Here is a 27,934-nt window from a genome sequence, read left to right as displayed (position 1 = left end):
TATTTGCCGACTCCATGCTTTGAGCAGACAAATTCTTGCCGAATACACGCATTCAAATTTTGCCAAAAAAAATTTGCCAAATCCGTGAACTGGGCAAAATGCTTGCATTTTTCACGCATTCGGCAATTCTCTTGCCGAATGCGTGTAATAGACAATTTCACGGATTCGGTGTAACATATATATATATATATATATATATATATATATATATATATATATATATATATATATATATATATATATATATATATATATATATATATATATATATATATATATATATATATACATATATGTGTGTGTGTGAAGGTAGACCGCATACTAAATTAGCCATAGTGAGGACATGGAGCTAATCTGTAAAAAATAAATAAATAAAATGGCGCCCACCACTACCGCGAGTCATCGCGAAAGCTACGACACCGATACGTACGTCAAATATTGGACAAAGTTCCCTTTTGACGTTGCGATAAGACGGTGTGGCGCAAAGGGTTCGGCCCGTCAGCTGTCGCCGTTCCCTGTTCGTCTCGCAACTTCCACGAGCCGTCATTCGTCGCGCGAGTTCTCGCGGAGTGGACGTCTGTCTCGAACGGCACGGCACGTTGCTCGACCAACAAACGCACACACGCACACACGCGAACTTCACTCGCTCGAAGATCATCTGTGAAACATCAGCTCGCAGGTAAGTCGCATCAATTATATGTAACTCTCAATCGACTAACAGATCAACAGACCCGCACTAATCGACAGACCACCTGTCTCTCCTACCTTGCCTCAGCCCTCGTCTCCCCTCTTCAGAGACGATCGATCGCACCCCGGGTGAGTAATGGTAAAAATAGTATCGTTTTGGAACACGCTGATATATATATATATTTAATATATATATATATATAGTATATATGGTGGACGCACACGGACGCACCCGTCCCGATGGCTGAACCGATCTGAACGTTTTTGTTCAGCGCAAAGTTGCGATTCGCGTTCGAATTGTGGCGGGTGATTTTTGGTTGCGGTCTCGTTCAGGCCTTAACGTCGATCGTTACGACCATGCTCGCTCTATCTCTCTGACTCTTGTGTATTTCCCTCTCTCCCCCCGCCCCCCACCGGAAGTTCGAAGCTGTGGCGTGTTTTAAAATGTATGTATATTTGAGTAAATTTTCGAATTAATTCCTCTGTGTGAATGAATGAATGAAATTCAATGAAAAAATTGCATTTGAGGTGAAAATTTCAATTACGTCACATTTTTATTTATTTCAAGCTATTTTAAATACGATGAAGTGTATGTACTAATTTTGAAAATAATCAATTGTAGCGCATTTTTAATATGATAAAATTTCGATTGAAAAGTTTTTTTTTGTTTTTTTATTTAGGCTATATTGACTTGATTTGCATTTACATGTATTCCATACGTATATTATATCTTAAGTAATCATTTGAAAAAAAAGTTGCACAAATAAGCTTGATATGATGTATGTATGTAGAAATGTTAAAAAGTATAAAAGTTTCAGTTATGCGACGTTCATAGAAATATGCTGTGGTCGAATTTTTTTAAATCAATATATTGATTTTTACGCCACTGTGTATATTTTCGTAAGTTCAAATTTTAAATTATAAAGTATGAATTTGTTTGTTGTTTTTTTTTCAATTTTAGCATAATTCGTATTAAAATTGTCAATAACAGCTTGCTAAAATTAGATAACAGCGTTGGGAGTCGATGGTGTTTTAAAAAAAGATTGGTTAATTTGGCATGTATGTATTTTTAGTCCGGTCGTATAATATATTTTTAGGAATTTTTACCTAATCATTCGAAAATAATTAGTTGCACATATAATCTTGATAAGATTTTAATGTGTGTAAGTAGAAAATTTTCATTTGAACGGTCTGAATAAAAAAAAAATGAAAGTTCATAAAAATGCGCTGTAGTCGATTTTTAAATCAGAATAATATCATTTTATGTACATATGTACATGCATAAAAGTTCACTGTTACATTGCTATGCTTTTCAATGTTGAAACAATAAAAAATGCGCCGCAGGTGAAGATCACACGCACGCCGCTGCTTCGAACGGTTTGCATGTAACGATTTTTTTTAATTGAGTCCATTTTTTTTGCTTATATGGAACTTTTAACACCCGAAAAAAGGGAACGTTTGTATTATGCATTACTTTTTAATTTTGCACGGCGAAGATGGTCGAAAGTTACGCACCTTTTACATATTCCATCCGAATTACATAATCCGTTCGGGTGGGGTATTTTTTTCCCCTATCTAAATACGCTCTCGAAGTGGGCCATTTTAGCTCGAATAGTTTTCAGATGATTAAATTATATGCATAAGGTGTTGTAGTTTGTTAGGATGTGTGTAAATGATCATTATGTACTTTTTATTATGGTCGAATGCACCATTATATGTACATATGTATGGATGTATACTCGTAAGTTTCTTTGTTTGCAGTCTCTTGACCTTTTCTTGAAACGGATTTTAAAGCAGACACCTTCGTATTTATTACGTTTTTAACGACTTTCAAGCTTAGTCTCATATTGAAAATTTCATTTAAATATAAGGATAAAAATTTCAAAATGAGAGAAAATATTATATGAAAGATTGAAGAAGTTTTTAGTAAATCTTCGAATCCGTTTATTATTTTGTGAGAAAATCTGGTTTGTATGTATTTTTTTTGTATTTAGTGGAAAATTTAAGATTTTATGCGGATTTCAACCATCTTTGCCGAGCCAAGCATGCGCATGAGCAACCTCACCAAACATCCAAGCTTTGTCGATCGATTGTTGAATTATAATAATTGAAAATACACACACACACACACACACCTTTCAGTATAGCAGCTTCCTATTCCTCAGTGGCAGAACTTCTGGAACACTATTATATATAAAAAAAATCAATTTAAAAAAAAAATTATATAAAAAAATCATAATTTACTAAAATTTTTGGTATGGCTTTTATTTTTTACTTGTATTTCGTCCACATTTGAAAAGAATTAATATAATAAGAAAACTAATTTCTTTTTTTTTACTATATTATTTTGCCGAAAAAAAGTGGGACCCTATTCTAAAAATGTACTAATGTTAAAAATTACATAACTTAGCATTAAATGACTCAATTTGGCCACATTGTGGAGTTATCACTTTGGTTCCTACGCGATATAAACCCATTAGTGCCGTTACATTTCTGTAAATATGCATATTTAGTAACAAAAACTTTTTTTAATGTTTTACATTTTTTCAATCAAATTACGTAATAATATAATAATATATCTACATTATATTATACATGTATTATCGATTTTATTTTTTATTTTTCGGGGCCCTTTTCTTGCATTGGCTGCCATATATAATAAGTAAAAATCGGCGCCAGAGTGCTTTTGCCCAAAAAAATGGGTCAATTTCTATAGTAAACCTTTTTTTTGCTCTCTGACCTTGTAGGACAATAGTAATCAACTCTCTTTCCTGGGAAATAGACCCGGAGCGCCGAAGTATAATAATCAGAGATAGGCGCGAAAATGCTCTGAATCGGGATCCTATTGTTAACCTTTAAAGAGTAAAAAAAAAGGTTAACAATAGAAATTAACAAAAAAAAAACCCATTTCTTTCAAGCTGGTGCATCCTAGCGCCGCTCACTGCTAATAACTAGAGGTAGGACCGGAAGCGTGCCGTTCTTTGTTTTTTGTTCACCGTGCATTGTTCATTTTTATTATGAACCTTTTTTGCACTCTAGTTTTGTAGTTTGCTCTATTTCCTGAAAAATAGACCCAAAACGCACTGTTTCCTGGAAAATGCACCCTTCCGGTTCTACCTCTACTAATAATAACTAGAGGTAGGACCGGAAGCGTGCTTTTTCCAGGAAACCGGGTGTTTTGGGTCTATTTTCCAGGAAACAGGGCAAACTACAAGGCTAGAGAGCAGAAACAAAAGGTTCATCATAAAAATGAATAAAGCACGACGAACAATGAACAATGAACCTATTTAATAATAACTGACCAATTAAATTTTAAATGTCAAAAATGGGCTTCCGGAAACCGAATGGATGACAATGCATGTAAAATGTACGAATATATGTATGTACAACACAAATAGGCCAAGATTTTTTCTTAATTTTTTTTGATCAATATTTAAAAATCGGTTCTGCCACTGCCCCCCCACCTCATCAACGTCTCCTCATCCCATCCCAATTATTTTCGGAAGTATGTTTTTTTTATGATTTTTATTTTTGTCGCGCTGGCATGCCTGGCGGTTCGCTGGGGGGTTCGTACACGTCCCTGGAGCATGTGTACAGGGGAACTACCCTGCCCCAGCCCAAGATCAATGGGGGCGTGCTTGACACCCTCAAGAGGGCCATCTCCAACACGGTGTCGGGGCCGAGCGCCACCGGCGGGGGCTCCGACCCCCTCATTACCAACGGTGACCCCTCGGACAACGCGGTCATCGTCGGAAGGTAGGTCACCACCATCGAACCACGACCATCCCCCATACATCCACCATAGCAATCACGTGCCACACCGTAACCGCAAACTAACATTTTTTTTAAACCCACAACCCCCCTCCCTCACCCTCAACCCCCCCTTCATCTCACCCGAAGATTCGGTTTCGATTTGCGCGGTCTACCGCACGGTTGGATCGTGTAACATTGTACGTGTACGTGCAGCGCTCGACGAATCGCAATTGTCTGAATGTGTGTGTGTACAGAGAGAGAGTTCATTTAGTTGATATGTACGTACATATGTTTTTTGTCAAATTGAATTGTTCATACAAGTTCATTTTTCTTCTATTCTAAAGATGGGTAGGTAGAATGTATAATATGTATATAAATCCAATTTTCAATGTTAAAAAATATGAGGAATTAATTGATCCTTCGCTTTACTTAAAAGGGACGGATCGAGCAATGGGAAATATGGATATTTCGCAATGTCATTTGCCAGTTAAAAATTGGTTTATTTTATTATGCATCGCATTTTTTGTTAACTGGGCTATAGTAAGTTGGGAATATATCATAAAATTTTTGGTCTATATTTTGATAATTCGCTACTATTTTTTTAGTGAGGGGTTCATCTCGGTAGCACAGTCTAAATTATTCACAGATAAAACACGATTTAAACTGAAAATTATTGAAAAGGGCATTGTTTGAATTTCAACTGTGTTGAAATGGTGGGTCAAAACCGCTCGGTCGATAAGCGCCTCGTCATAACCGCGCCAACATAACCGCGCGGCGACAAAAGTGCTCGGCGACAAAACCGTGCCAGAATATATTAAGTCGAAATTGATATATATATATATATTTTTTATATATTTTGGCGCGGTTTTGTCGCCGAGTTGTTTTTTCTGGGGCGGTTTTGTCAGCGTGTAGTAATTTCGAGGCGCTTATTGACCGAGCGGAAAAGTCGGAGTTCCGTTGAAAGATAGACTGGGATACGGGGAGGCTGGGAATTTTCTTCCTAATTATATAATATGTACATATCAAATGACTGAATTGAAGTAAATTTAATATTACGCAAAGTAGAAAGGGATTCATTAGCTTTTATGTATGTACATACATTATATACATATTTGAAGGGGAATGAAAGGAAAAAGGAATGCTGTCAATTTTGAATGGAATCTTCTCAATAATAGCGTTTTTGACTAAGATTTAGCATAAAAAATCGTTTTTAAATCTTCTGTCATTTCAATTTTAGTACATACATAGGTACGAGTGATTTCGATCGATTGCGATTCTGCGAGTTATTCGTCTTCTGGTTCGATTATTGCCTTTTTACGAAGCGAATATATCACCGATTGGCAAAACGGCCGATTTGTGAATTTTTCACATATAAAATATTTAAATTTAATTTATAAGCATGTACATAATGTTATTCCGAGTCTGCGCAAATCGAGGCCGCCTTCTGTACGCATCGTCACGCTAATTTTGAATCACGTATAATATAAATTTAGAATTAAACTCTAAAATGTAAAATTTCACCAGAATTACTTACGTATTCATATTTATCGCTTATCTGTAATGTTTAATTGACATTTTCACACGTGCGAGTGTTTATTGCGTCGTTTTCCATTTTTTTTTTAACTAATAAAATTTCATTTTATTAGCGCACCTTGCAGTACTTTCTAATACGTCATTTTTTCCTACATACATACTTACTTATATGCAGTATTGGTGACAGTGTGAATTGTTTATTTTATTTTTTTCATTTAACATTTGTTATATTGATCTTCCACGCATTGACTAACGTTATCTTATCATTGTCGATCGCGATGGCTCTCAAACAGTACTGTAATCGGTTGTTGATGTAAAAACCCTTTCAATATCGAAACTTGGCATCTATGTACATATGTATAGTATTCAATGATTAACTGTATAAACAAATTTTGTTTGCTTTACAAAAATATGAAAATAGTCCAATTTCTTGGAATAAGATTGTAAACATACATCATATGTACATACATATGTATATGTGTTTTAACTAAATTCATTAATCATTTAGATAGATTTTCTTTTCTTAACCAACTTGAAGCTTATTTTCGAAAAAATGGAAAAACAAATATTGAATACCAAATTCAATAGTTTAAAAGTGAAATAAATTAAAATTTAGTACTAAAATGGTTACGATTAATATGTATGAAAATATTTTTTTTGCCATAGTTGACGTAATTTTGAGTTTTCCTGATGGGACTAACCCAAATAAATAGATAAAATATTGATATCTGTACATTCATTAAAAAAAATTGTGCAATATTAAAGCAATTTCGCAATATTAAACACTTTATTTATTGTACTCAAATCTAGTAAAAAATCAAAATCCAAAAATCTACTGGCAATTATTTATTACATATATTTATGAAATTATTAAATTAAATATATAAAATTTTTTGATCAAAAGTTATTAAATATTTATAAAAAATATTTAATATTACTAATTATACAGTTACTTCTCCTATAATATTTGTTTCGCAAAAATTTGGGAAAAATAATAAAAAAAAAGGTAAAAGAAAATTATGAAATTGTAAAAAAGCATGATACATAATTTATGCCCTTTTATTCTACGCCTCTTTTTGTTGGACCAATCTAACGCTCTATTTTCAAGTGTATTAACACAACGGTGGCCTCTGACTCATATGTGTATCATGTTGGTTGCAAAACGCTTACTGACCGCTTCACGATGATTCACGACTGCGCGAATATATTTTTCAGTCCGCTGATATCTTTTTGTATCACGTTTTCGTCTTAAACGAAAATTTTATTATCGGCTACAACCGATTGATATATTAGCGGAATATATCAGCGGACTGAAAAAGTTCGCGCAGTCGTGAATCATATACATATGCATCAGCGGCCAGTAAGCGTTATGCACCCAATACGATACAAATATGAGTCGGCGACCACCATAAAAATGCACAAAGAGTTTAATCATATATCAGATATCAAATAGGTAACCACATGGGTTGGGTCTATCAGGCAAATGTTACATTGAATTCAATACACAGGAATTCTAAATTGAAATTGTAAATTTAAAAATGTCAATCGAAAGGGTCAACGTTAATGGGCGAAATTGGGTAGTTTGAGAGTCACAGCTTCGTGTAGAGTCGGCTAGCCAATGTACGATCTTCCAAGTAGTACCTCAAATAGTAGGAATCGGTCTCTTGTTGCAGACAAGGTGTTGCCACGATACAAGGGCTTTTGAACACGAACAGAGCCACCAATATGCCGACCACAGTTGCAGAAGAAGCAGCCCTTCTCGGGTGAGTACCGTCACCTTGTTCCAGACTTGCATTGTCCTATTTTTTTGTGTTGTGTCCATATATAATCTTTTTTTGTTTCAATAAATTCAATAATATATATATATATATATATATATATATATATATATATATATATATATATATATATATATATATATATATATATATATATATATATATATATATATCTGTGTATGTTGTTTTCCATTCGGCAGAGTTTACGTATCGTTGTTGTAATCGGGCTTGGGTCGACTTGTTCGCGGCCCGGCCTGGACGTTCTACAAGTAGACCTTTACGTGTTTGTTCGAAAGACATTTTGGAATTGAATTAAAATTTTAACATTCACCAAGATGCATATGCACAGTGGTGTAGTCGGGCCATGTCGCCGCCCTGGTACTTATTTTTGACCCAGGTCGCCGCCTCTTGTTCTAACACTCGATGACCACAATCGAATAGTAATCTGAGCACATTCAAAACTTAAAAGACGTCTATTATTATTTATTGGCTTTTTTTTTATCTAAAACCACACAAAACTTCGAAAGAAAACATTCTTACGCAAAAACATTCTTATAAAAACTATTGACCATATGCACTTGAGGATAGATAGAATGGGGGAACTCCGCTTAAATGAATAGTCATCTCTAAATTCACATGTTAAAGTTTGATAGTTTTTTGACATCATAATTTTAACAAGTAAGAATATTTGTTAACTACCAACATTAGGATAGAACTTTTTTTAGTAAGGAAAAAATCGGGGGGGGGGAGGGGTCGTAAATATTAAACACCGATCTGGTTCTTTTTTATTTAACACTACACCACTGCATATGCATATACTAAAATGTGCATATGCAAGGATGTGGTTTGTGATTTCAAATTCACCAAATTTGTTTGACACTTTTCGGTCAATGTGCACTTGCATACATATGCACGTATGCTGATTGCGCAATATACATATTGATCCAATTGAGATGAAATATACATACATATACAATGTATGGTTTTTACTGATAATCTTGATTTTTTTCTCGCTGGTTTCAAACCGGCTTCTTCCTTCGTCCTTCCATATCGTCAATGCCGTTACTCGGATGAATCTTCCAGTGTTTAATGATGCATTTCGAGTTGCAACGGTAAAATGCTGCGCGGTTTTTTTTTACTTTTCTTATTGTTTGCGAGCTCGAATTTCGTAACAATGCGCTTGTGTTGCGCAACATTGCGACTAATTGTTTCCAGTGAATGAATATGCATACGTATGTATACCAACGGCACGTATCGCAGTAGTATCTATTGTAGTATTTGTCGTGATCGCACGAATGAAGTTGAGTTTGCTTGAAGTATATTTAATTACTTAAGCGTATCAGCTTTCGAAATTTGCCAATACGATGTCGATTGAACTGCAAGAAGGATGATAGTATAAATTTATAACATTATTATTATAAATTCGAAATTTTCATATATATAAAAACGGACGCGATGTATTTATGTTTGTGGGTGTGTGGCGTACGCGTCGACAAGTATGGAAATTTCAAAAAAACAAGTTTTAGAATTCCAGGAGTGCATATGTATATGTTGTACCTAGAGATATTTAATAAAATAAATACACGCGAACAAGGCGGACAGCCAATCAGCGTGAAGAGGTCCACGTGGACTAAAACCTTTGGCCAATTAGAACAACGACGACAAAGGGCATAACACTAGTATTTAAATAATAATAATAATAAAGGTTGCTAATTTATTTGGAATCGTTGCAAAAATGACATCAGATAAATTGGCAAAATCTGATAGGAAACGATCCACATATTTTTATTTTTATTTTTAAAAGTATTTTTTTGCTACAATGTCTTTAAAGTTGTCCAAAACGAGACGGTGGCCAAACATTTAAATTTAAAAGAAAAAAATCACAAATAAGAAAAAAAATATGATAAAAAAGAACGTTTTAAACATTTTAAAATTATAATGCAAAAAATATAAATTTTAAAATAGTAATAAAATGTATTCAAAAATATATTCAAGGCCAGGGATTGAGTCCATGACCTCTCAGTTGGGAGCATTATACGCTAACCACTGAGCTATGTTGCTTGTTCATTTTTAAATATGTAAAAATTGAGTATATTTTATTAGAAAATCTCTCATTTCCTTGCTAGTACGAATGGTGGTATGAAATTCCACCATTTCAGAAAATTATTATAAATAATTTATTTAGTAATGAAATACCGACGCATATGATTTTAATGGTGACCAGATAAATGCACTCGAGATAGTTGCACTCTCGAGACATCCAAACTTTCAAAGATGCTCAACGCAATAGAATTCCACAAAAAAGCGTCAAGAGGTAGTCGTATGTTATCCGAGGGTGCTAAACTTTTTTTGTGAAATTCTATTGCGTAAGTTCCTTTTGAGCGCCTTTGAAAATTAGTACTTCTCAAAACTGCGCTACTATTCAGTGCAATTTAGTGCCTCTTTCCGGGAACCGATTATAGTAGCAGTCAATGATGGCATATATGTATATGTATGCAATTTTGTTTATGCACTGCGCAGTGTGCACAAAAGTTATATAGTGTGTGTTGTTCTTTGTATGCTAGTAATATTTCTGATCGATATAAGTTGTGTATTTTTATGCCCACTGTGTAGGTATATGCAATGGCGAGTGCTAATAGTTGTTTCGTTAATCGTTCTTGCGAATAATCGTGGGTTTCAAAACCGGCTTTCTCCAGGATACAGGACTCCTCCTACATCTTCTTTAGCTCGAGTCATTTCTACAGTTACTCGGATGGCTCTTCCTGTATATAAACTGTTGTACTTAAATATGTGTACTTTTATAATATGGAAATAGAGTGAGACTGTGAACGATACAGTGTCTCATAGCATGCAATAAAAATGTGTGTCCTTATGTAATGTTTGATCCAATCGAGGTGCTAAATATTTTCCGAAAAGTGAACTATGTATATTTGTTTCAACTGAAGATTTTTACTCGTAAGAAGATGTGGGTTTCGTTGCTTTTCAAAAGCCCGTTTGACAAACTAGACAAAACGTTCTGAACGATTCAAATCTTTGCTATTTATAATAAAGTCCACCGCTTTCTGATTAAAATTACGTCAAACCTCAAGATATTTCATACAGAGTTGAACTAGTCAACATTTTAAGGAAGGTACCCATCAAAAGGAACACTTGAGCTGTGATAATTGCTCCAGAAATAACTCCAGTTCACTCGACTGCCACTAATTGTGTATGCATCATCTTGGCTCAAATATTCCTTCTCCACGGCATCATTCCCTTTGGGTTAAAAATCTGAAAGATTACCAAAAGTCAAAACTCAGTATTAATTCATATACAGAAATTTTCAGTCTAGTTGAGAATTCTAAAATGTATAAATGATCCACAACTAATTATGTAAATAGGGATGTTTTGTATTTGCTGTTGGTTCTTATACATATATTGGTGCTGGCTGTAGAAACAAGATATTCCCTACTTTGTATTTTATTATTTGATATTTTTACTTTATCTACTATTATTATAATGCTATTGTTTTTTTTATGATTATCTATAAATGTATTTTTCGTCTGTGTATACGCATATGTACATACATATATATTTATATTCTTCTCATATCTCTGTATGTTTTCGACCATTGTGGCGCATTAGGGACTCCTGTAATGCCACAATGGTCAAAACTTAAACTTAAATAAATGAATGTACAAACTTCATCTCGGCTGTAAATTTCGTGATGAAAGTCTCGTAATCTAATATAATTCTCTTAAATTTATCAGAAATTTTCGATATTATAACACACTTATGTGCATATGTATATATGTATGTATTTATTTAAGTTTGGACCATTGTGGCATCCCTAATGCCCCACAATGGTCGATAATATAACAGAGAGAAAAAAATATATATACTGTATATACATATGTATATACAGTCAAAAATACATTTATACATAATACATACAAAAATAGCAGGTAAAGTAAAAAAAATATCAAGTAAACAGAATACATAGTAGGAGATATTTTGCATCTACAGCCAGCACCGATGTATATTATATAAGAGCCAGTCATAAATAGAAAATATCCCTGCGAGGCCCAAATGAAAGAGAGAATATCGAAATTCCACTCATATATTACATTAAATTATGAAAATAATGATGAGCGCATGCTACCGGACAAATACATAGGTTAAAATAATCTGTGATAACCTACGCTCACTGAGGTGGAAAATATCACATTCAGGCTCAGCAGCAACGATTACATTGATAAGTCGGATAGCTCTTGGAATAGGAGCCATCCGATAACGAACTGTGCGGGCAGGAGTTACAACCATCAAATGGTAATGTCTACCACGCACATAAGTTCATATGTAGGTACACAAAGCTCCAACTATTCCAGCAACGACGAGCATGACAAATTACCACGTAAAAGCTGGAGAACAAAATGAATTATTGAAAATTTTCTCCAAAGTTCAAGGAAATTATACCCAAGCATATACATATGTACGTACATATCTTCCACGTGAATAGGTTAGTGATACCCAAAAATATCACCAACCGTATAAATCTTGTTGAAAATTCGTCCTCTGGAAACCCACCCACCTTCAACCCGCCATTTTCTAATTAATATTGCAAAAAGCGTCACTTCCAACTGTAAAACTGTGACATTTCAATCCCTCGAGACTTTTTGTTCGTCGTGGCAGATTTTCTCGGCGCTTTCAAATTAATTACTATCTACGAGCTACGCGCTCCCGTAAAACGAGGGAAAGAATATTTTGCACCGCCTCTGGCATTTAAAAAACAAATAACAAAAAAATAATGCAGCAGTCTCTATCGCTACTCTTCGTGCACCTGCATATTTAATCCCGCCGCGTCGACCCGTACGAAAAGCTCAGCGTGATATTGCATTTTAATTGCATTGTTCCAGCGCATTCGCGTGGAAGCTTACGCTAGAGTAAGTGGTTGTCCACAGAGTGCAATATGATGTAACGTAATAATTTATAACTCTCTGTCGCGTTTTATATTACATGTTTGCGACGGAGCCTGGGTCGTTGTGGTCTCATATTCTGATGGAAACGTTCCGTGTTTTATCGTACATACTATATATGCAGTACATAAATTGTGCATTACACTCATGTATTTATGCATTTGAAAGAATTTTGCAACGCAACGGTGATATAGTCTCAATACCCAATTGTTCAGAATAGTGATTTGAATATAGTGGAATCTCGCATTACGAGCGACTCGACTGACAAGTGTTTCGCAATACGAACAATTAATGCTCGTGTATCAAAACATCGCTCGTTTATCAAGATTTTTGCTCGTAATTCGAGACACCACTGTATTGCAATAAATTAAACGGATTATTGAACGTTGGTATGATAACATTTCATAATACACTCCAGTTGATTGGATTTTCACAGTGCGATTCAGAAATTCGAGATGAATGCGAAGCATTTCGGTATTTTTGATTGATTTTTATAAACTTGGTCAAAATATTTTTTGAATCACACTTGAAAATATTTTAATTTCGATTTCGCGATTTAATTCGATTCGTTTGAAATTGCGCGGACCGAACTGGGCGTCTGAATTATTATGCATAATTTATAAAATTCAAAACTTTGGAGTCATGGAGAATGAGAGGAGATTTAATAGAAGTTTATAAAATATATATATATATATATATATATATATATATATATATATATATATATATATATATATATATATAACCATTACAATAATTGTCGTATGATAAACTTTCTGACGTTTAAAAATAACACTCATCTGAGAATCCCTCTGAAATGGAGTGGCTAAAATTTGGAATAGTCTATCCAATGAACTAGTTAACTTAAACCTTTTTAAAAATAAACTTGATGATTTCTTTCAAATAAATGTGTTTTTGTGTTCTTTTTTATCTTTATTTATCTTGTTTGTTTATTTTATTTTATCATCGTCTATTTTGAGTTGTTAATATTTTCTTTTCGGTTTTCATTGTTTTTTTTTTTATTATCTTATTTGATATTTGTATTTCTTTACTGCTGTGTGTATGGGGTCCATCGCCTTTCCCAAGTATTCTTAAATTAATAATAAAAAGAAGGGAACCATATATTGATTTTATTTTTAGTACTAAATTCATGGACCTAGAATATAAGCGTTAAATCTTTTCTATTTACCAAAATTCTCACCCTGACTAATTAAAATAAATTAAAATAGTGCACGTGCCAAGGACTTGTTTAGGTTGATAGTGGAAGAAGATAATGTTGTTTGTTATATTTCCGCTAGCTTTTAGATATTATTTAATTTATATTCATTCAATACGGCCAAAAAGATGCTGCTCCGAAATTCGAGGTCTATTTCTATCATTTACATATGTACATACATAAGATACATAAATGAAGATACGGAATTTAATTTAAAAAAATGGGATTAATGCATTTGTAAATGTACATATGTATATATTTTAATTTATATAATAATTGCCAATTTCCGTTGAACCTTCTAACCGATGCACACGATTTGCATAATGTGAGTGCATTTCGTCACATCGCCGCTTTGTGCAGCTCTTGCTAATTAATTTTAGCAGTTCGTTTGACTTTCCATACGTACGCTAATTCTCCCGGTGTGCATTTCGGCGTCACTTCTATGCAAATTTCCCGCTGGAAATTCAATTCCGATCGTTCCGTTATTTGTATGCAGTCTCAGGCCAAATATCAACCGGCTTAAATTAAAATATGTGCAATAGATTCAAATTTTAGCTGTAGCGTATTCTGTATTCAGTATTCTGGCTTTAAAGCTTCAAATTAAGGCTTTTAGGCATTAATTCGGTTTGATTCGCACCGTACGTTTTTCACGATTATATTTCGCTTAGGGGTTGCAAATTTTCTGCTCGGCAAAGGTTCTCAATCTGCAGACGATGATTCGAAATATTCGCGTGCGCGCGTACTTTTGTGTTTCTTCATTAATCACCCGTTAGCGGGCCATCAATCATTTCGCGAAAAACTTTTTTTCTCCATCGCAGCCTCTTTTTTTAATGTGTCTATTTGCGATAATTCTTCGTCCTTTATTTCCCACCCAACCCCCCGGAGATTTCCCCCTCCCCTTTGGGCAGATCGTGACTCTTCGGGAGCGATAAAAATCACATTAACCAAATTTATCTAGCGCTTATTGGATTCTCGCGTTCGTATATAATATGCATAATGGTCTATCCGACTGAAGGTTTATTATTTATTTATTTTTTATTTCTATCGAACATGTACACTCGGATTTACAGATCGCTCCAAAGCGACAAGTGTACTAATACAGATGCAATGCAATTAATACAAGCATTTTATACAATGCGAATTCATACAAACATCATTCACAGTGACATCATGGAGAAATTTTTGCTGTATTTTATTGTAGAATTTGGCGAACCTCAAGACACTAAATAACTTGAGATTCGAAAGGAGATGCCAATTTGTGAGAATCGTTTCAATGAAAATCAGAAAAATTGGCAAACTCTGAAAGGAAACGATCGACCTGGAGTCACAAACCAAGGTCTGGCCAGCAGCTACTGGTGGAAACCGAACCGTGACCACTCCACTCTAAAGCATAATATGCCAAACACGCTGCTGGTTATTTGAAAATCTTTTTATTGTTCGCAATACACAAAGGTCAATAATCCAATATATATTTTATGTAGTTGCTGATCATGTAACCATTATCCGTTTTATACTTCTTTGTTGTTAATATTTATAATTTTTCTCATTTTAGTATTTTCAGGTATAATATGACAAAGATTTCTTTGTTTATATTTTATTTGAATATACTAGCTTTCAGTGGCATAGCCCGGGAGTCTGTTGTGTATCTATAATATTTATGTATGACATTAACCGAAATTTCTATACGATAAATCTAAATAGATTAAATGATTTTTTTAAATATATGTATACATAAATCTTATTATTCTTATTTCCATTTTATTTCAGCACATAGCTAGAAATTTTATGACAGCAGTATAGCTGGTTGGTTGCGTTAATGCTAACTACCAAGAGGTTCTCGGGTAAAAACTCCGGGTTAACCTCGATTAAAAAAAAATAATTTATTTCTTTAGTGCTGCTGGTTAGACTCGGATATTTTTTACTCCGAGTCTATCGTTTACCAATTTACCTGATTTCATTATTGAAATGATTCCTCATCAAATTATCAAAACCATCCTACCCACTATTTGAATATGATTTCAAAATTATAATCTATAAATTTATACACTTATGTATAAGTTTAATACCATATGTATCCCTCAGGGATTAAACCTGTAATGTCATCATGGTAAAACATGTGTACATGCAAAATTTAATTATTATTTTATTGGTTTACTTGAACTTACATACAACCCTCTTAATCAAACAATGCGGTATTTAATATTATACATATATGAATCGTATCATGCAAAGTTTGATTCATATTGGGTAAAGCATGTCTGAGATATAAAAGAACATAGAGGGAATCAGAAATTTCTTTTACATATGTATGTACTAGCTAAATTACCCGGCATTGCTCAGGCTGGTGAAAATCGAACGAACGTTTAACGAAAAATGTAACGTCTTCAGAGTAGTTAGCACTCTTCACCCCTTTCCAAAAATAGTCTACGATTTTAGTTAGATAGTTTACCGCGAGATATGTAGTTTATCAAATTTGGTGGATTTGAATTGAAAACCGTAGATTTGTACAACTTACAAATAAAAAATATTCACATTTATAAAGCAGATATGTATATACGAAATATTTCGAAATATATATTCTCCTTGTTCCATCCACGCTACATAACACGTTCTATATATTATATGTAGGTACATTCAATTACATACATGCATAATTTTCAATTTGAATTAATGTAAAAAGATTCGGTGGCCATCTGCCAATAGACAAGTTGGGCACGAATTACAAACGTTGATTTTCTTACACTAAAATTGAATTTCCTCACTGGAAATTTTCCAATTTTCCCATTGGAACGTTGCTCGCCCATTTCATACCATGTGAAGTTAGGGGGGGGGGGGGTTTATCGTCTGGCCCGTTTTGACCCTTTGCAGGCCGTTGTGAAATAATTGCGCGGTTTCAGGAGTAACTTAGTACTGCCCGAGGAAACTTTCGTTCGTTCGCCTGTTTCGCGGAAAACTGTTTTTCCCCGCCGGTTATGTAAGTGCGATCAATACGCGAAACTCGCACTCCGATACTGAACTTCCCGCAAACAGCACTTGCTAACTTTTCGACATCGATTCACAAACACAAACATGCACAAAAGTAGGACTGGGAATTTTTGCGACTGCTTAAAAATTAATTTGTTTGTTTTCGAACCCGTTCGCAAGCTGGAGTGAGGGGTAGTTGAATGTTTTCTAGCCGGCCTAATTACTCGTAAACGCTTTATGGACCGTTAACGTTCGAACTAACGGCTAAGGGAGATTTATCGACACTTCTATCCATTCTATCGCTTATGTATTTGTGTATTATTTATGGTGTTTTCGGAATACGATGGCACTAATAAAATTTGATGTTTGGATGTGTGTATGTGTATGTGTAAGTTGTCTCGAATGTACATACGTACATATATACATACATGCTCATAATTAGTCACCGGACCCAGAAGGTGCCGCGTATTGTTCAAAGGTTGTAAATGCATTGTTAAAGTTCCATTTGTAAATCTTTAATCCATTATTCCATTGTTGTAAATTAAATTAATTTAAATTAATCCATTGTTCCATTGTTGTAAATCTTTTTTACAAAAGATTTGCAACAATGGAACAATGGATAGCACCGTGACTATCCTACCTTTGCTCATAATACATCTAATACATAATATTAATTAAAGACTCTAAAGTCGATGACCTAAAGTAGATTGTGCTTAGGTAATCTCGAGTACAATGTGATTTGTCAGTTTTACATTGAAAAGTGCAGATTTGCATAGTTGACAAAAAAAAAACAAACTAACGAACATTTGTCTTAATATTAAATATTTAGTACTAAATTTTAGTACATGTCATAGTTTTTATGTAATGGAATGATAATTTCGCTACGTAATGAAACAAAACCGAACTTTTTTAGGATTTGAATTCAAGAAAATGGATTTTTAATGCTTAATCCAGCTTACATAAGATTTGAATTCAAGAAAATGGATTTTTAATGCTTAATCCAGCTTACATAAGACGACTCTTTGTGGCTTGCGAAATTTTTTTTAATTTCATTCTGTTTTCGCTTCTCCAGCTATCCGGTTTTGGGATTTTGAAATACATGGTTGTTAAAATGAGATATTTACAGTGTTTTCTTCCTTAATCTTCCCATTTTTGATTGATATTTTGTTGAACCAATCTCGGTATTTTAATTGTCATTTAGACCGCGAATCACGATAATTTAAATTGTTTTAAATTCCTTTCTATCCCTAAGCCCGAGCATTTTCGGTCAAAACCATTTTTTACAAGTGGCCCAATACATTTGTCCACGACTACATATTTTAATAAACAAATTTTTCAAAATGTGTTTAATAATTGTATATCGAATACATGAATATCGTCTGACAAAAATGACTCGATGATTTCTTAGTCACGGTGACCGGAAAAATGCACTCGAGACATCAAACTTTCAAAGATGCTCGAGGAGAACTAATGCTATAGAATTCCACAAAAGAGCGTCAAGAGGTATTTCTGAGGAATGTTATCTGAGGGTGCTAACCTTTTTTATGGAATTCTATTGCGTAAGCTATTGAGCACCTTTGAAAATTAGAACTTCTCAAAACTGTGCCACTATTCAGTACAATTTAGTGCATTTTTTCGGAAACTATTAATCATTGCGTACGACTGCCATAGTCGTCATGCATAGAATGGCGCAAACAGAATACTTCAGTACTTGAATAAATATTACAATATATTTTTATGGTCGAAAACTCGATTTACAAATTCGCTGAGTACTGTGAAAGTGGCCACGGGCAGAGGGCTAAGAATTACGTCATCGAGAATAATACTTTTCAATGGCCAGTCGTCCTTATTCAGGAAAATGATCGACTTTGAACATACTTCCTTTTGTTCAGAAAAATTCAGAAAATTGAGAATAAAAATAATTGCATCAATGCAATTTGTATGGTCAAGGATTCTCCAACAGACACAAACTGGAAAATAACGATGTATATTCAAGTAAGCTGGAGATTGTATTTGGAGCCTCAATCTGAGCGATAAGTGGTGTAGAAATGAATTATATTTATTCCGTTGTACGAAGCTTTTTTCAACATCCCCTAAGTTGGGTCTATCTCTCCAGAACTTTAATTCAGATGACGCTCATAAGCATAAATTAATTATATCCCTTCTCGGCACCGCTTTTTGTCCGAATCGCCGATATCGTTTTTGCCCACACTCGACCATAAAACGCATTAGTGCGGAATTTCGTCATCAACGTTAACTACCTACATAGTTTACTATCTATCCCATTTACGAGCTCTGGGGGGAAATTTGCATTTTTTCGATCTATAGTTGGTCCAAGTGTGCACACCAGGAAGAAGACGGTGGCTCTCGGAGTTGTCGTCTTTGCTTAGGCAGCTCTCTCTTACACGGGATGAAATTTAATTATAATTAATGCAAATTGCTCCAGCTTGGAGTGACGCCGTTATACGGCCATAACACTTAACCCTTAAGCGACGGCGCGTTGAAAAATCACCTCAGGAGAAAATTTCAGCACGGCAAACTACTCCACTTTTCGTCAGACAGTCTCACTAAATCTGACAGCTAAAAATAAAAGACGGGGATTATAAACAGTCTGAAGTACTATGTAGCTTGTTAGACTAGCTAATAAATCTATAGTACAACAAAAAAAATCGCATTTATTTTATGAGCTGACTTTTTTGTTAAAGAGATCCTTAAAAATTTACATTGTTATTAGCTTCAGTATAATGGACGAGTACATGTATTGCCATGAGGCATGGATTATAATTACTTTGGCGAAGTTTTGTATTTTTAAGCCTCAGAGAATCCGTATACGTTGTTCTTTAAAAAAGTACTGAGGTAGACTGTTCGCAAAGTTTGAATCATACTAATAAATTCATAACTAATTCTTCATTGGGAAACGCCGGGTATATTTGCTAAAATGCTATAATAAAAATCATTATATGTATATATTATCGAGTGACGAAATTATTATCATATTATTCGTTGGAATATTTTTGCATTCATCTTTTTTATCTTGCTTCTGATGAATTCATTGAATATTTTGATTATTAATGACATGTTATATTAAAGATAAAGTCCAGGACAAATGTTCATGCGAATTTTATATGAAAGATTTATGTTATGTAAGTTTTTTTTATTAAAAAAAGATGACGAATATAGATGATCCGCTGGATGATGATGAATTGAAAACAATGTGTGGAATGCAGAGTATGTGAATTTTTATAAGATGGGCAACGATGGAACAGTAACAGTAGGTGTAGAAATTTCAATAATAATAGTGATGATATTCGTTTTCTTTATCATTAGCACAATGTCACGTACAAATATTGAACATGACTATAAATATACATATGTACACGTACTTCATATGAGCTAAAAATGCTTTATTTTCTTTCAATTCAGAATAACTTTACGATGATTTAGAGATGTATCATCATCTTGATTGATATTATAGTCGATCCTTACGAGAAACGAGCATACTGTCGCATTCGTGCAATGTGTTGTACCGTTGTAAGGGCGTAAAATAATTTCTTTAATTTTTTTAAATTATTTCTTTTTGAACTATATAATATTACTACAATATAATTCAATCCAAGGTCTTTAATAATAATATTACTGTAAGTTTTTCTGTCCATAATATGACTTCACACTTACTTCTATCGGCTGAAACATATAAATTTGTATAAATATAAAATGCATACGTATTCCATAAATAAATTAATAATATCAACAACTTACGTATTTTATATTCAAATTTTATTGATGTAAATATTTCAAAACACGAAACAAGTCTCATGCTAGATCGATTCGATTACAGCAAAATTTGCAATAGGATTTTAACTTTTTTCTTTTCACATCATATGTAGATCACCGATGTTGTGATCGTTTACCCGTTGAAAGGCTGTGGGTTCAAATTGCAATGTTAAAATATAGATCGATTTTTCCCGATGGTGTTAAAGTGTTTAGTTTGATAATTATTGTTGAAACAGATCTGTTCAAAATTTGATACTTACCTATCAATATATCAAGTTCTACCAGCTCCAAAAGGCAAACGTGAAACCACTCGGGATAAATACCTGTCTTAAGGCTACTTAAGGCTAAGGTTGGATACGGTGAAATATGCCTTGAAAAAATGTATCTACTATATTATACCTATAGATCATGCCTGATGAATCTGACTACCGTTTTCTGCAACTCGACTCCTTTCCTCACGAAATTTGACATAGAAACGAGCTATAAATCTTAGTCATGGTCGACGTGAGTCTTTTTTTTTTCGTATTAAAATATTTATACACTGTCCTTAACGTTATTACCGCGCGTGTTCCCTTTTTTTTTATTTGACGACTTTACATCTTCAGCGAGCAGCAGCACGTTTTTCACATAGCAAAATTATTACATCACGTTTTTCATATTGAAAAATTTGCGTCGAGCAAATAACCTCCCTCTCCCTCTTTCTTCATTCCGTATTTTTCGTAGCGGAAATGAGCAAACTCAAAGGGTTACGTACGACCTGCCAGGTAACCGCCAATTGTTAAAAAATTTGTCCCATACCAAGAAACGGAAGCATATTCTGATTTATTATTTATTTTCCGCTTCACTTTGTTCGTACTGGAATTTGGTTATTGCGTCAAAATGAGATCGCCGTCGTTTGCGATTTTTTTTTTGCACTGATAGCGTATATTTTTCCGAAATAGATTTTCTGGCATACTTGCGTATGTAGTCTATTGTGATTTTCCGATGAAATTTTAGCGATTTTTCCTTTTAGGTTGTTTGGCGCAAAAGTGGGTGCGGGAAATCGATGGGAAAATGAAATGTGGTGATGGTTTTGACCCCAAAAGGAAAATGACGAAGGACGACTACTTCCATGCACACACACACTCATATGCACCCTTCAACTGACATCCTGAGGGGTTTCCCTTTTACGATCGTAGAAAAGACGTTGAAAAATCGCGTTTCGTAACATCGAAAATATGTAACGACCTGTTTTACCGTCTACGTGTAGTTTATTTTATTTATTTATTACATACATACATATATTACCTAGCATTTCCCAAAATTTACATATTTTTTATGCACAGCCTTATATATGTATATCATCATAATAATTCATATTGAAAAGTGAAAACGTTTCTGCACATTATTTTTATATACAATCAGATATTTGTCGTTCCCTTTCGTAACTTTAATTATTAAATAGAATTTTAATAATAATTGCCGAAACTAATATGCCAATATAAATAAATGCTTAGGCGAAAAACTGTATGAATTTTGAAAATACTCTTCTCCGAACAGTCGCCCATTGAGCTCATATCCCACACCAGGCTTTTTCCAACATCCGAAAAAATTTTTGTCTTCTAAAACCCATTTAGGTTCTAAAATAGAGTACAATAATATGTACATATATATCAAATTCGGTTGTCTCAACTTGAAAACTGTGGATTTACAAACATACATAGTACTTAGTGGAAAAGCATATAAACATTGTTCAACATATATTTTAGGGATTCTGACGAATCTTTTAAAATATAATGTGCTTCGTTTAAGACGAGTTGAAACCAATGAAAAGCATATAATATAGATTTGGCGTGTACGTATGTATTTTTCATGTTCGCTACTGTAAATATTGTAGTGGGTTTTGATGGAGCGTTTTCCTTTCATGCGAATTCGTGACGATTTTATTTTCATTTTTTCGTTCATTGAAGTTATCAAATACTCGATGTATGTATTTATGTATGACAGGTCGAAATTTATATTCAATCAAGCGATAGTTCGATTCATCATGTCTCCGTGCGCAATACCTGACAGCTTTTATAAGTTGTTTAAATATGACAATAAATCACTCCCCGTTGACTGATTTTGATCGATCGCAATGATTTTGCTTCATATTCCTATTATGATAAGATTTTAATCTATATGAATTCCTCACCATCTACATATGTATATACCTTTCGCTTAAGTTCTCGTATGCTACCGGTCTTTTCTCAATTTATATCCGACCATTTTTTCAACCATCGGTACAGCGTTAAGTATTCAATGGAATGATTTTTTATTATGACCAATTAAATGGATTTATACTAATTAAAAAAATGTATATACCTACATATAATAAAATAAGAAGAGACGTGTGTAATAAGAAATTAAGGTGGAGTAGATTTTGACGAATTAATGCATTTTTAATCAAATATGCCACTTTGCCTGAAGAAAAAGATCTCCGATCAATATGTTTCACCAGTGATGACGCATGGATGTAAAACTTAGACATTGAACGCCAAGATGCTACACAAAGTCCAAATGCACTCATATAAATATGACTTGGCATAACGAGGAAAGACAGGATACGTGGCTGAGAAGTATGTCAAGGGTAGTGAATATATGTATGTACATATGTTGTGGATAGAGTTAAGAGATTGATTCTAGCCACGTGGCTAGAAGAATGGGCGAAACAAGTGCCAGAATGGTACCCGAGAGAGTGCAAATAGGTAAAAGGAAGACTGCAGGGAAGATGAGTAGATGAAATTGAGAAAATGTGTGGGGCGAGATGGATAAGAGTTGCGCAAAGCAGAGAATAGTGGAAGCGTTTTGGAGAGGCTTTCATCAAGTTATGGATATGGCATGGTTAATGGCTGTAGATGATGATGATGATGATGACATAGAATAAGATAAATTTTCTCTTATTTATGGTTAAGTATGAATGTTTCCGTCAAATTGGGTCATTTTGGCCTGCTTATATTTCATACTAGTTGTTTTACCCGGCTTCGCTAAGTATTTGTAATGTAAACTGCTTAAACATGGCGAATCTAATAGTAAATATTAATTTGTTTTTTTATTAAATTTATTTGAATCGAAAAAAATATTCAATCAATCGAATCGTCGTTATAGAAACTGACTTATTTTCGATTCCTAACAAGCTTACAAAGTCTCCTTCGAAATTACAATATATTAGATTGTATAATCCACGTCTTTTTTCGGCATTTTTTGTTATTCAAATTAAATGTCGGGAACATGAAAAACTACTAGTGAAGTAAAAATATATATGAGAGATAATGAGAGCCTGTAATGCAAATTTTATAAAATATAGTGTGATAAAGTTAAATCGCGAATCCAAAATTCGCATTTTTCGTTCCCGCCCAATTTACAGTCTATAATACAATGTAATCGATATGTACACCTTTTTATTTGTAATATTGAAACTTGAATCTATGCAAAATATATATGTATGTATATATTTCTTTTATATGATCTTGTAAGGCTTCCGTTTCCACAGTTGAGCTTTGCCTCGATAGGATATTGGTTTCTTTTTTTTTAATATAATATTTCATCGTGTTCAGCGGTACATAAATCGACTTTGATTATTGTTAGAGGTCATTATCGCTTCTATTGCTATCGAACCGTGAATGATACCACAATCCAATTATGCAAATTGAATTATCCGTTTGTTAAGGGATAAAATAGAGGGTAAGAAACTTTTACAGTTTCAATTACGAACGTTTATTGTTTATCGTTTGATATACACAAACGCATAAAAAGAATTCGGATGTGACAAAACCACGACTTTATCTATGTATTTGAGGAATATTAAAAGGTTACAAAACAAAATTCGATAGTGAAACATACATAAACGTTCACACGTACCGGCTATGAGGGCATTTTCGATTCAAATTGAGCGCAAATGTAGGGAAACTTACACAAGACAAAAGTTTCACTTCCGGCTGTCGGATTTTGTTCAAAAATCATAAACCAGAAGAGGAAAACATTCCACTTCTGGTTTATGATTTTTATTAAATTGATACATGGATTGTACTTGAATTTTCTCGTGAAGAGCACACATGATTCGAAAAAAATGGTGGAATAAAAATCAAACATCTAAGCTGCCACTTCCGGTTGACGGGTGCTCACCAAATTTTATATATAACTTGTTATTAAGCTCAAACTTCTAGATATGAAATCTCAGTTCTATACGCCGAAAGGTTTCCGAGAAAAACATAAAAAAAACCTCGATCCTTTAGATTCCGGTTGAGACAAAAATATTTTAAAAATATTATGGTATGAAATTTATTATTTAAAAAAAAGTTTAGGAGATAATTGAAATCAAAAACTTAAAAAACGGACACACCTACATATAAAGGGAGGTACCATTTCTGGTCAACTTAAAAATTTGAAAAAAATTAACGTCGTATCGATAAGAATTTTAGTAACCGATACTAAGTTTCAGTTCGATAGGATGAACGGTATTAAAAAAATCCTCAAAATACATAGACACACTCACACACATTTTTTCTAGATGATGAAAATGTAATCAGTGATTGATTCTGAGTTCGAATCAGTCAAAATCTCGAGTGCGAATTTTCCCATGATCACAAAACTTCATATATGTACTACGTACGTAGTATATGAAAGTAGTAGTTACTACGTACATAGATACAGTACCAACAGAATATAGACCATTTACTGCTGATTTGTTTTCAATTGAAATAAAATTTTACTTTCTGTAACGTTCAGTCCAATGAACAATGATATTTTGAATCTTTGAAGGGATTTTCCGTCATTTGTAGAGATCTTTCGCCCGTCGCGTGTCCTCAATCGTTTAATTTTAATGATACAAATTGTTTCTAAAGAGGAAACTCTCGTTTCTGTCGCGTCGTTACGCTGATTGTACTGCTGATCGGCTCTGGTAATAATGACGACGATGATGTCACTCGCTCGTCGCTCCTGTAGATTCATAGGATTTTCCTCGCATCCGGGGAAAATTCGCCGTGTGAAAATTAATCGCTTCCGACCGCTCGAATTTCTCGACAATTTTCAATTAATGCGAACCTGCCGTGGATTTTGCGGGGTTGTTTCGGTCGAGATGGAGGTGTTATCTTCGCCACCCCAGCTCTCCAAAGATCCCCTACCCCCTGCTCCCCTACCCACCCTCCAACTCGTCGTCTGGTTCACATTCCTTTCAAATCTGACGAATTTTCGCTTCTGAAAATGTCAAATTTGTATTGCGCTAATTGTGTTTGGAGTGCGAATTTCACAAGGAATGTCAAGATTGTTTCAATGTCATTATGCTGTGCGTCGTGATATTTTCAAATTTTGTTTTAGAAATTTTTTTTTCTAACAAAAATGCATATTGACGAAATGTTTCTAGCTGCGAAATTTGTCGCAATAAAAATATTTCAAGAAAGGCGATTTTTTTATAATGCAATCAATATTATTTGACCATGATATTTGTGACAATGAAAGACGCTTCGACAGAACCTACATATAAGATATCATTGTTTATTATACTATTAGACACTTTGGCAAAACGTACATGCTGTCCCATACACCGCCTCTCGATCAATAGCATTTCGTACAGACAATAGAACATTGTACGTGCGAAATACTATGGTGTAAATGATAGGGTGTAAATGTAAGTGTTTTCCTTTATCGGATGGCATATAAAAGAGAACTTTCAGGTGGCAATAATAAAGTTAATTTATTTTTAAATATTATATTTTCCCATGATGATATTACGGGTTGCCCTTGAGCGACACCTATGATATTAAACTTGGGTGTTCCCCAAACCGAATTCGGGTTTAGTTGCACGTGCAGAGTGCATATGTTTCTCCTACATTTCATCAAATACGGGATTCACCGTTATCGATCAACTGTCAAGCAAGGATAAGATATCACCGAAAACACTCCAGGGGGTGATTATGGGAATGTGTACCATGTATATGGACTAGGGGTGCTGCGTTTTAAAAGTATCTAAAAAACACGTACAACGTACCACTCAATGTGTTTTCGCTTTAAGGGCCGGGACGCACCGCTCAACTCGCGAACAACTTGGTTGAGGGCGACCAGACCAATGCATGCAGGTAAATGGGACATGCCGCACTCGTCAACTTGTTTATCGCACACATTTCCATACAATTTTTCGTGTCGCGTAACAAGTCGGCCGACAAAGTCGCACGGTGCGGCCCGGCCCTAACGCGTCACTGTGACTAGACATACATACATACATATAAGCATAATACAAATACTAGATATATAAAAATAAAGACATATAAGCATAATACAAACACTACATATGTTTTATATATAAGAAAGTTAACAAGACATCTACATATTTTATAGAAAATATATTTTTTAAATCATATTCAAATAGTGGTGACATAGTGGGTAGGATGGTGTTGCCAATTTGATGCGGAACCGTTTTAACAGATAAATTGGCGAACTATGATAGCAAACGTTCGACTTGGAGTCACAAATATCCGAGTCCAGCAGCACTACATAAATAATCGGAATAAATTATTTTCAATTTAGGTCAACTCAGGGCTTGAACCCGGGAACCTTTGGATGGTAAGCATTAACGTAAACAAAGAGCTATTTTTTACAAACATCTTCTTTCTTTCATTTACGATCACTAGTCAAAAAAAAACTTGGGCTCTTATCCGATCGTTTTCATACTTTACCATTTTGCTCGGTTTGGTCATCAATATAAGTGGAAATGATGTCCGCCATTACGATGGAGAAATAATATCGTTTTAGACGCGTTTGAAATTTGAATTTCTGAAAAGTGCCTGACGTTTATCCAGTTTTTAGTTTTAAACATTGACGGCGGCAGTAAAATAAAATTATTGGTATTTTTATTCAAAATAATAATTTTATATACAAATTATAGAAGAGGTATATTTTTAACAAACTTTTTTTTTCACTCTATATTTTTAAAGAGCTATTGCTTATGTGCACTGTTTTGATTATATTTGATTCTGATCACTCGATTTATTGTATATATATTTTTTTTCTGTAAATAAAAGCTGTCAGTTGGTAGGAAAATTGTTCGGTCATTGAGAAAAAGTTAGGACTGGAAAAAAGGATAAGTCAGACATTTATTTGTAAACATGTTTCCCCTTCAGTGTTCATACTATATATGTATATATACGGATGTCGTGACTTTTTGAAGCGAAAACGTATTTGCGCACGCTAGAGTGAATTGGATTTCTGCGCCTGGACGCTTCACAAAAGTTGCACCCCCACTCCTCGCAGCCGCAATATAA

The 27,934-nt window shown here is 34.0% G+C and overlaps 1 protein-coding gene across 1 annotated transcript in view; it reads left to right on the top strand.

Moving 5' to 3' along the window:
- Positions 1–551: 551 nt before the first annotated feature.
- The window catches only part of MESK2 (misexpression suppressor of KSR 2), a 125,919-nt gene continuing 98,536 nt past the window's right edge, over positions 552–27,934 (top strand). The window contains exons 1-2 of the mRNA XM_077446076.1: positions 552–679; positions 7,647–7,736. Of these exons, the coding sequence (XP_077302202.1) occupies positions 7,699–7,736 (38 nt within the window). The 5' untranslated portion in view covers positions 552–679; positions 7,647–7,698. The remainder of the gene's footprint in view (positions 680–7,646; positions 7,737–27,934) is intronic.

This window comes from Arctopsyche grandis, chromosome 2 (assembly GCF_051622035.1).
Source record: "Arctopsyche grandis isolate Sample6627 chromosome 2, ASM5162203v2, whole genome shotgun sequence".
Lineage (NCBI taxonomy): Eukaryota > Metazoa > Arthropoda > Insecta > Trichoptera > Hydropsychidae > Arctopsyche > Arctopsyche grandis.
The sequence above is the reverse complement of the archived record's forward strand: the minus strand, read 5'-3'. Positions and strand labels throughout refer to the sequence as shown.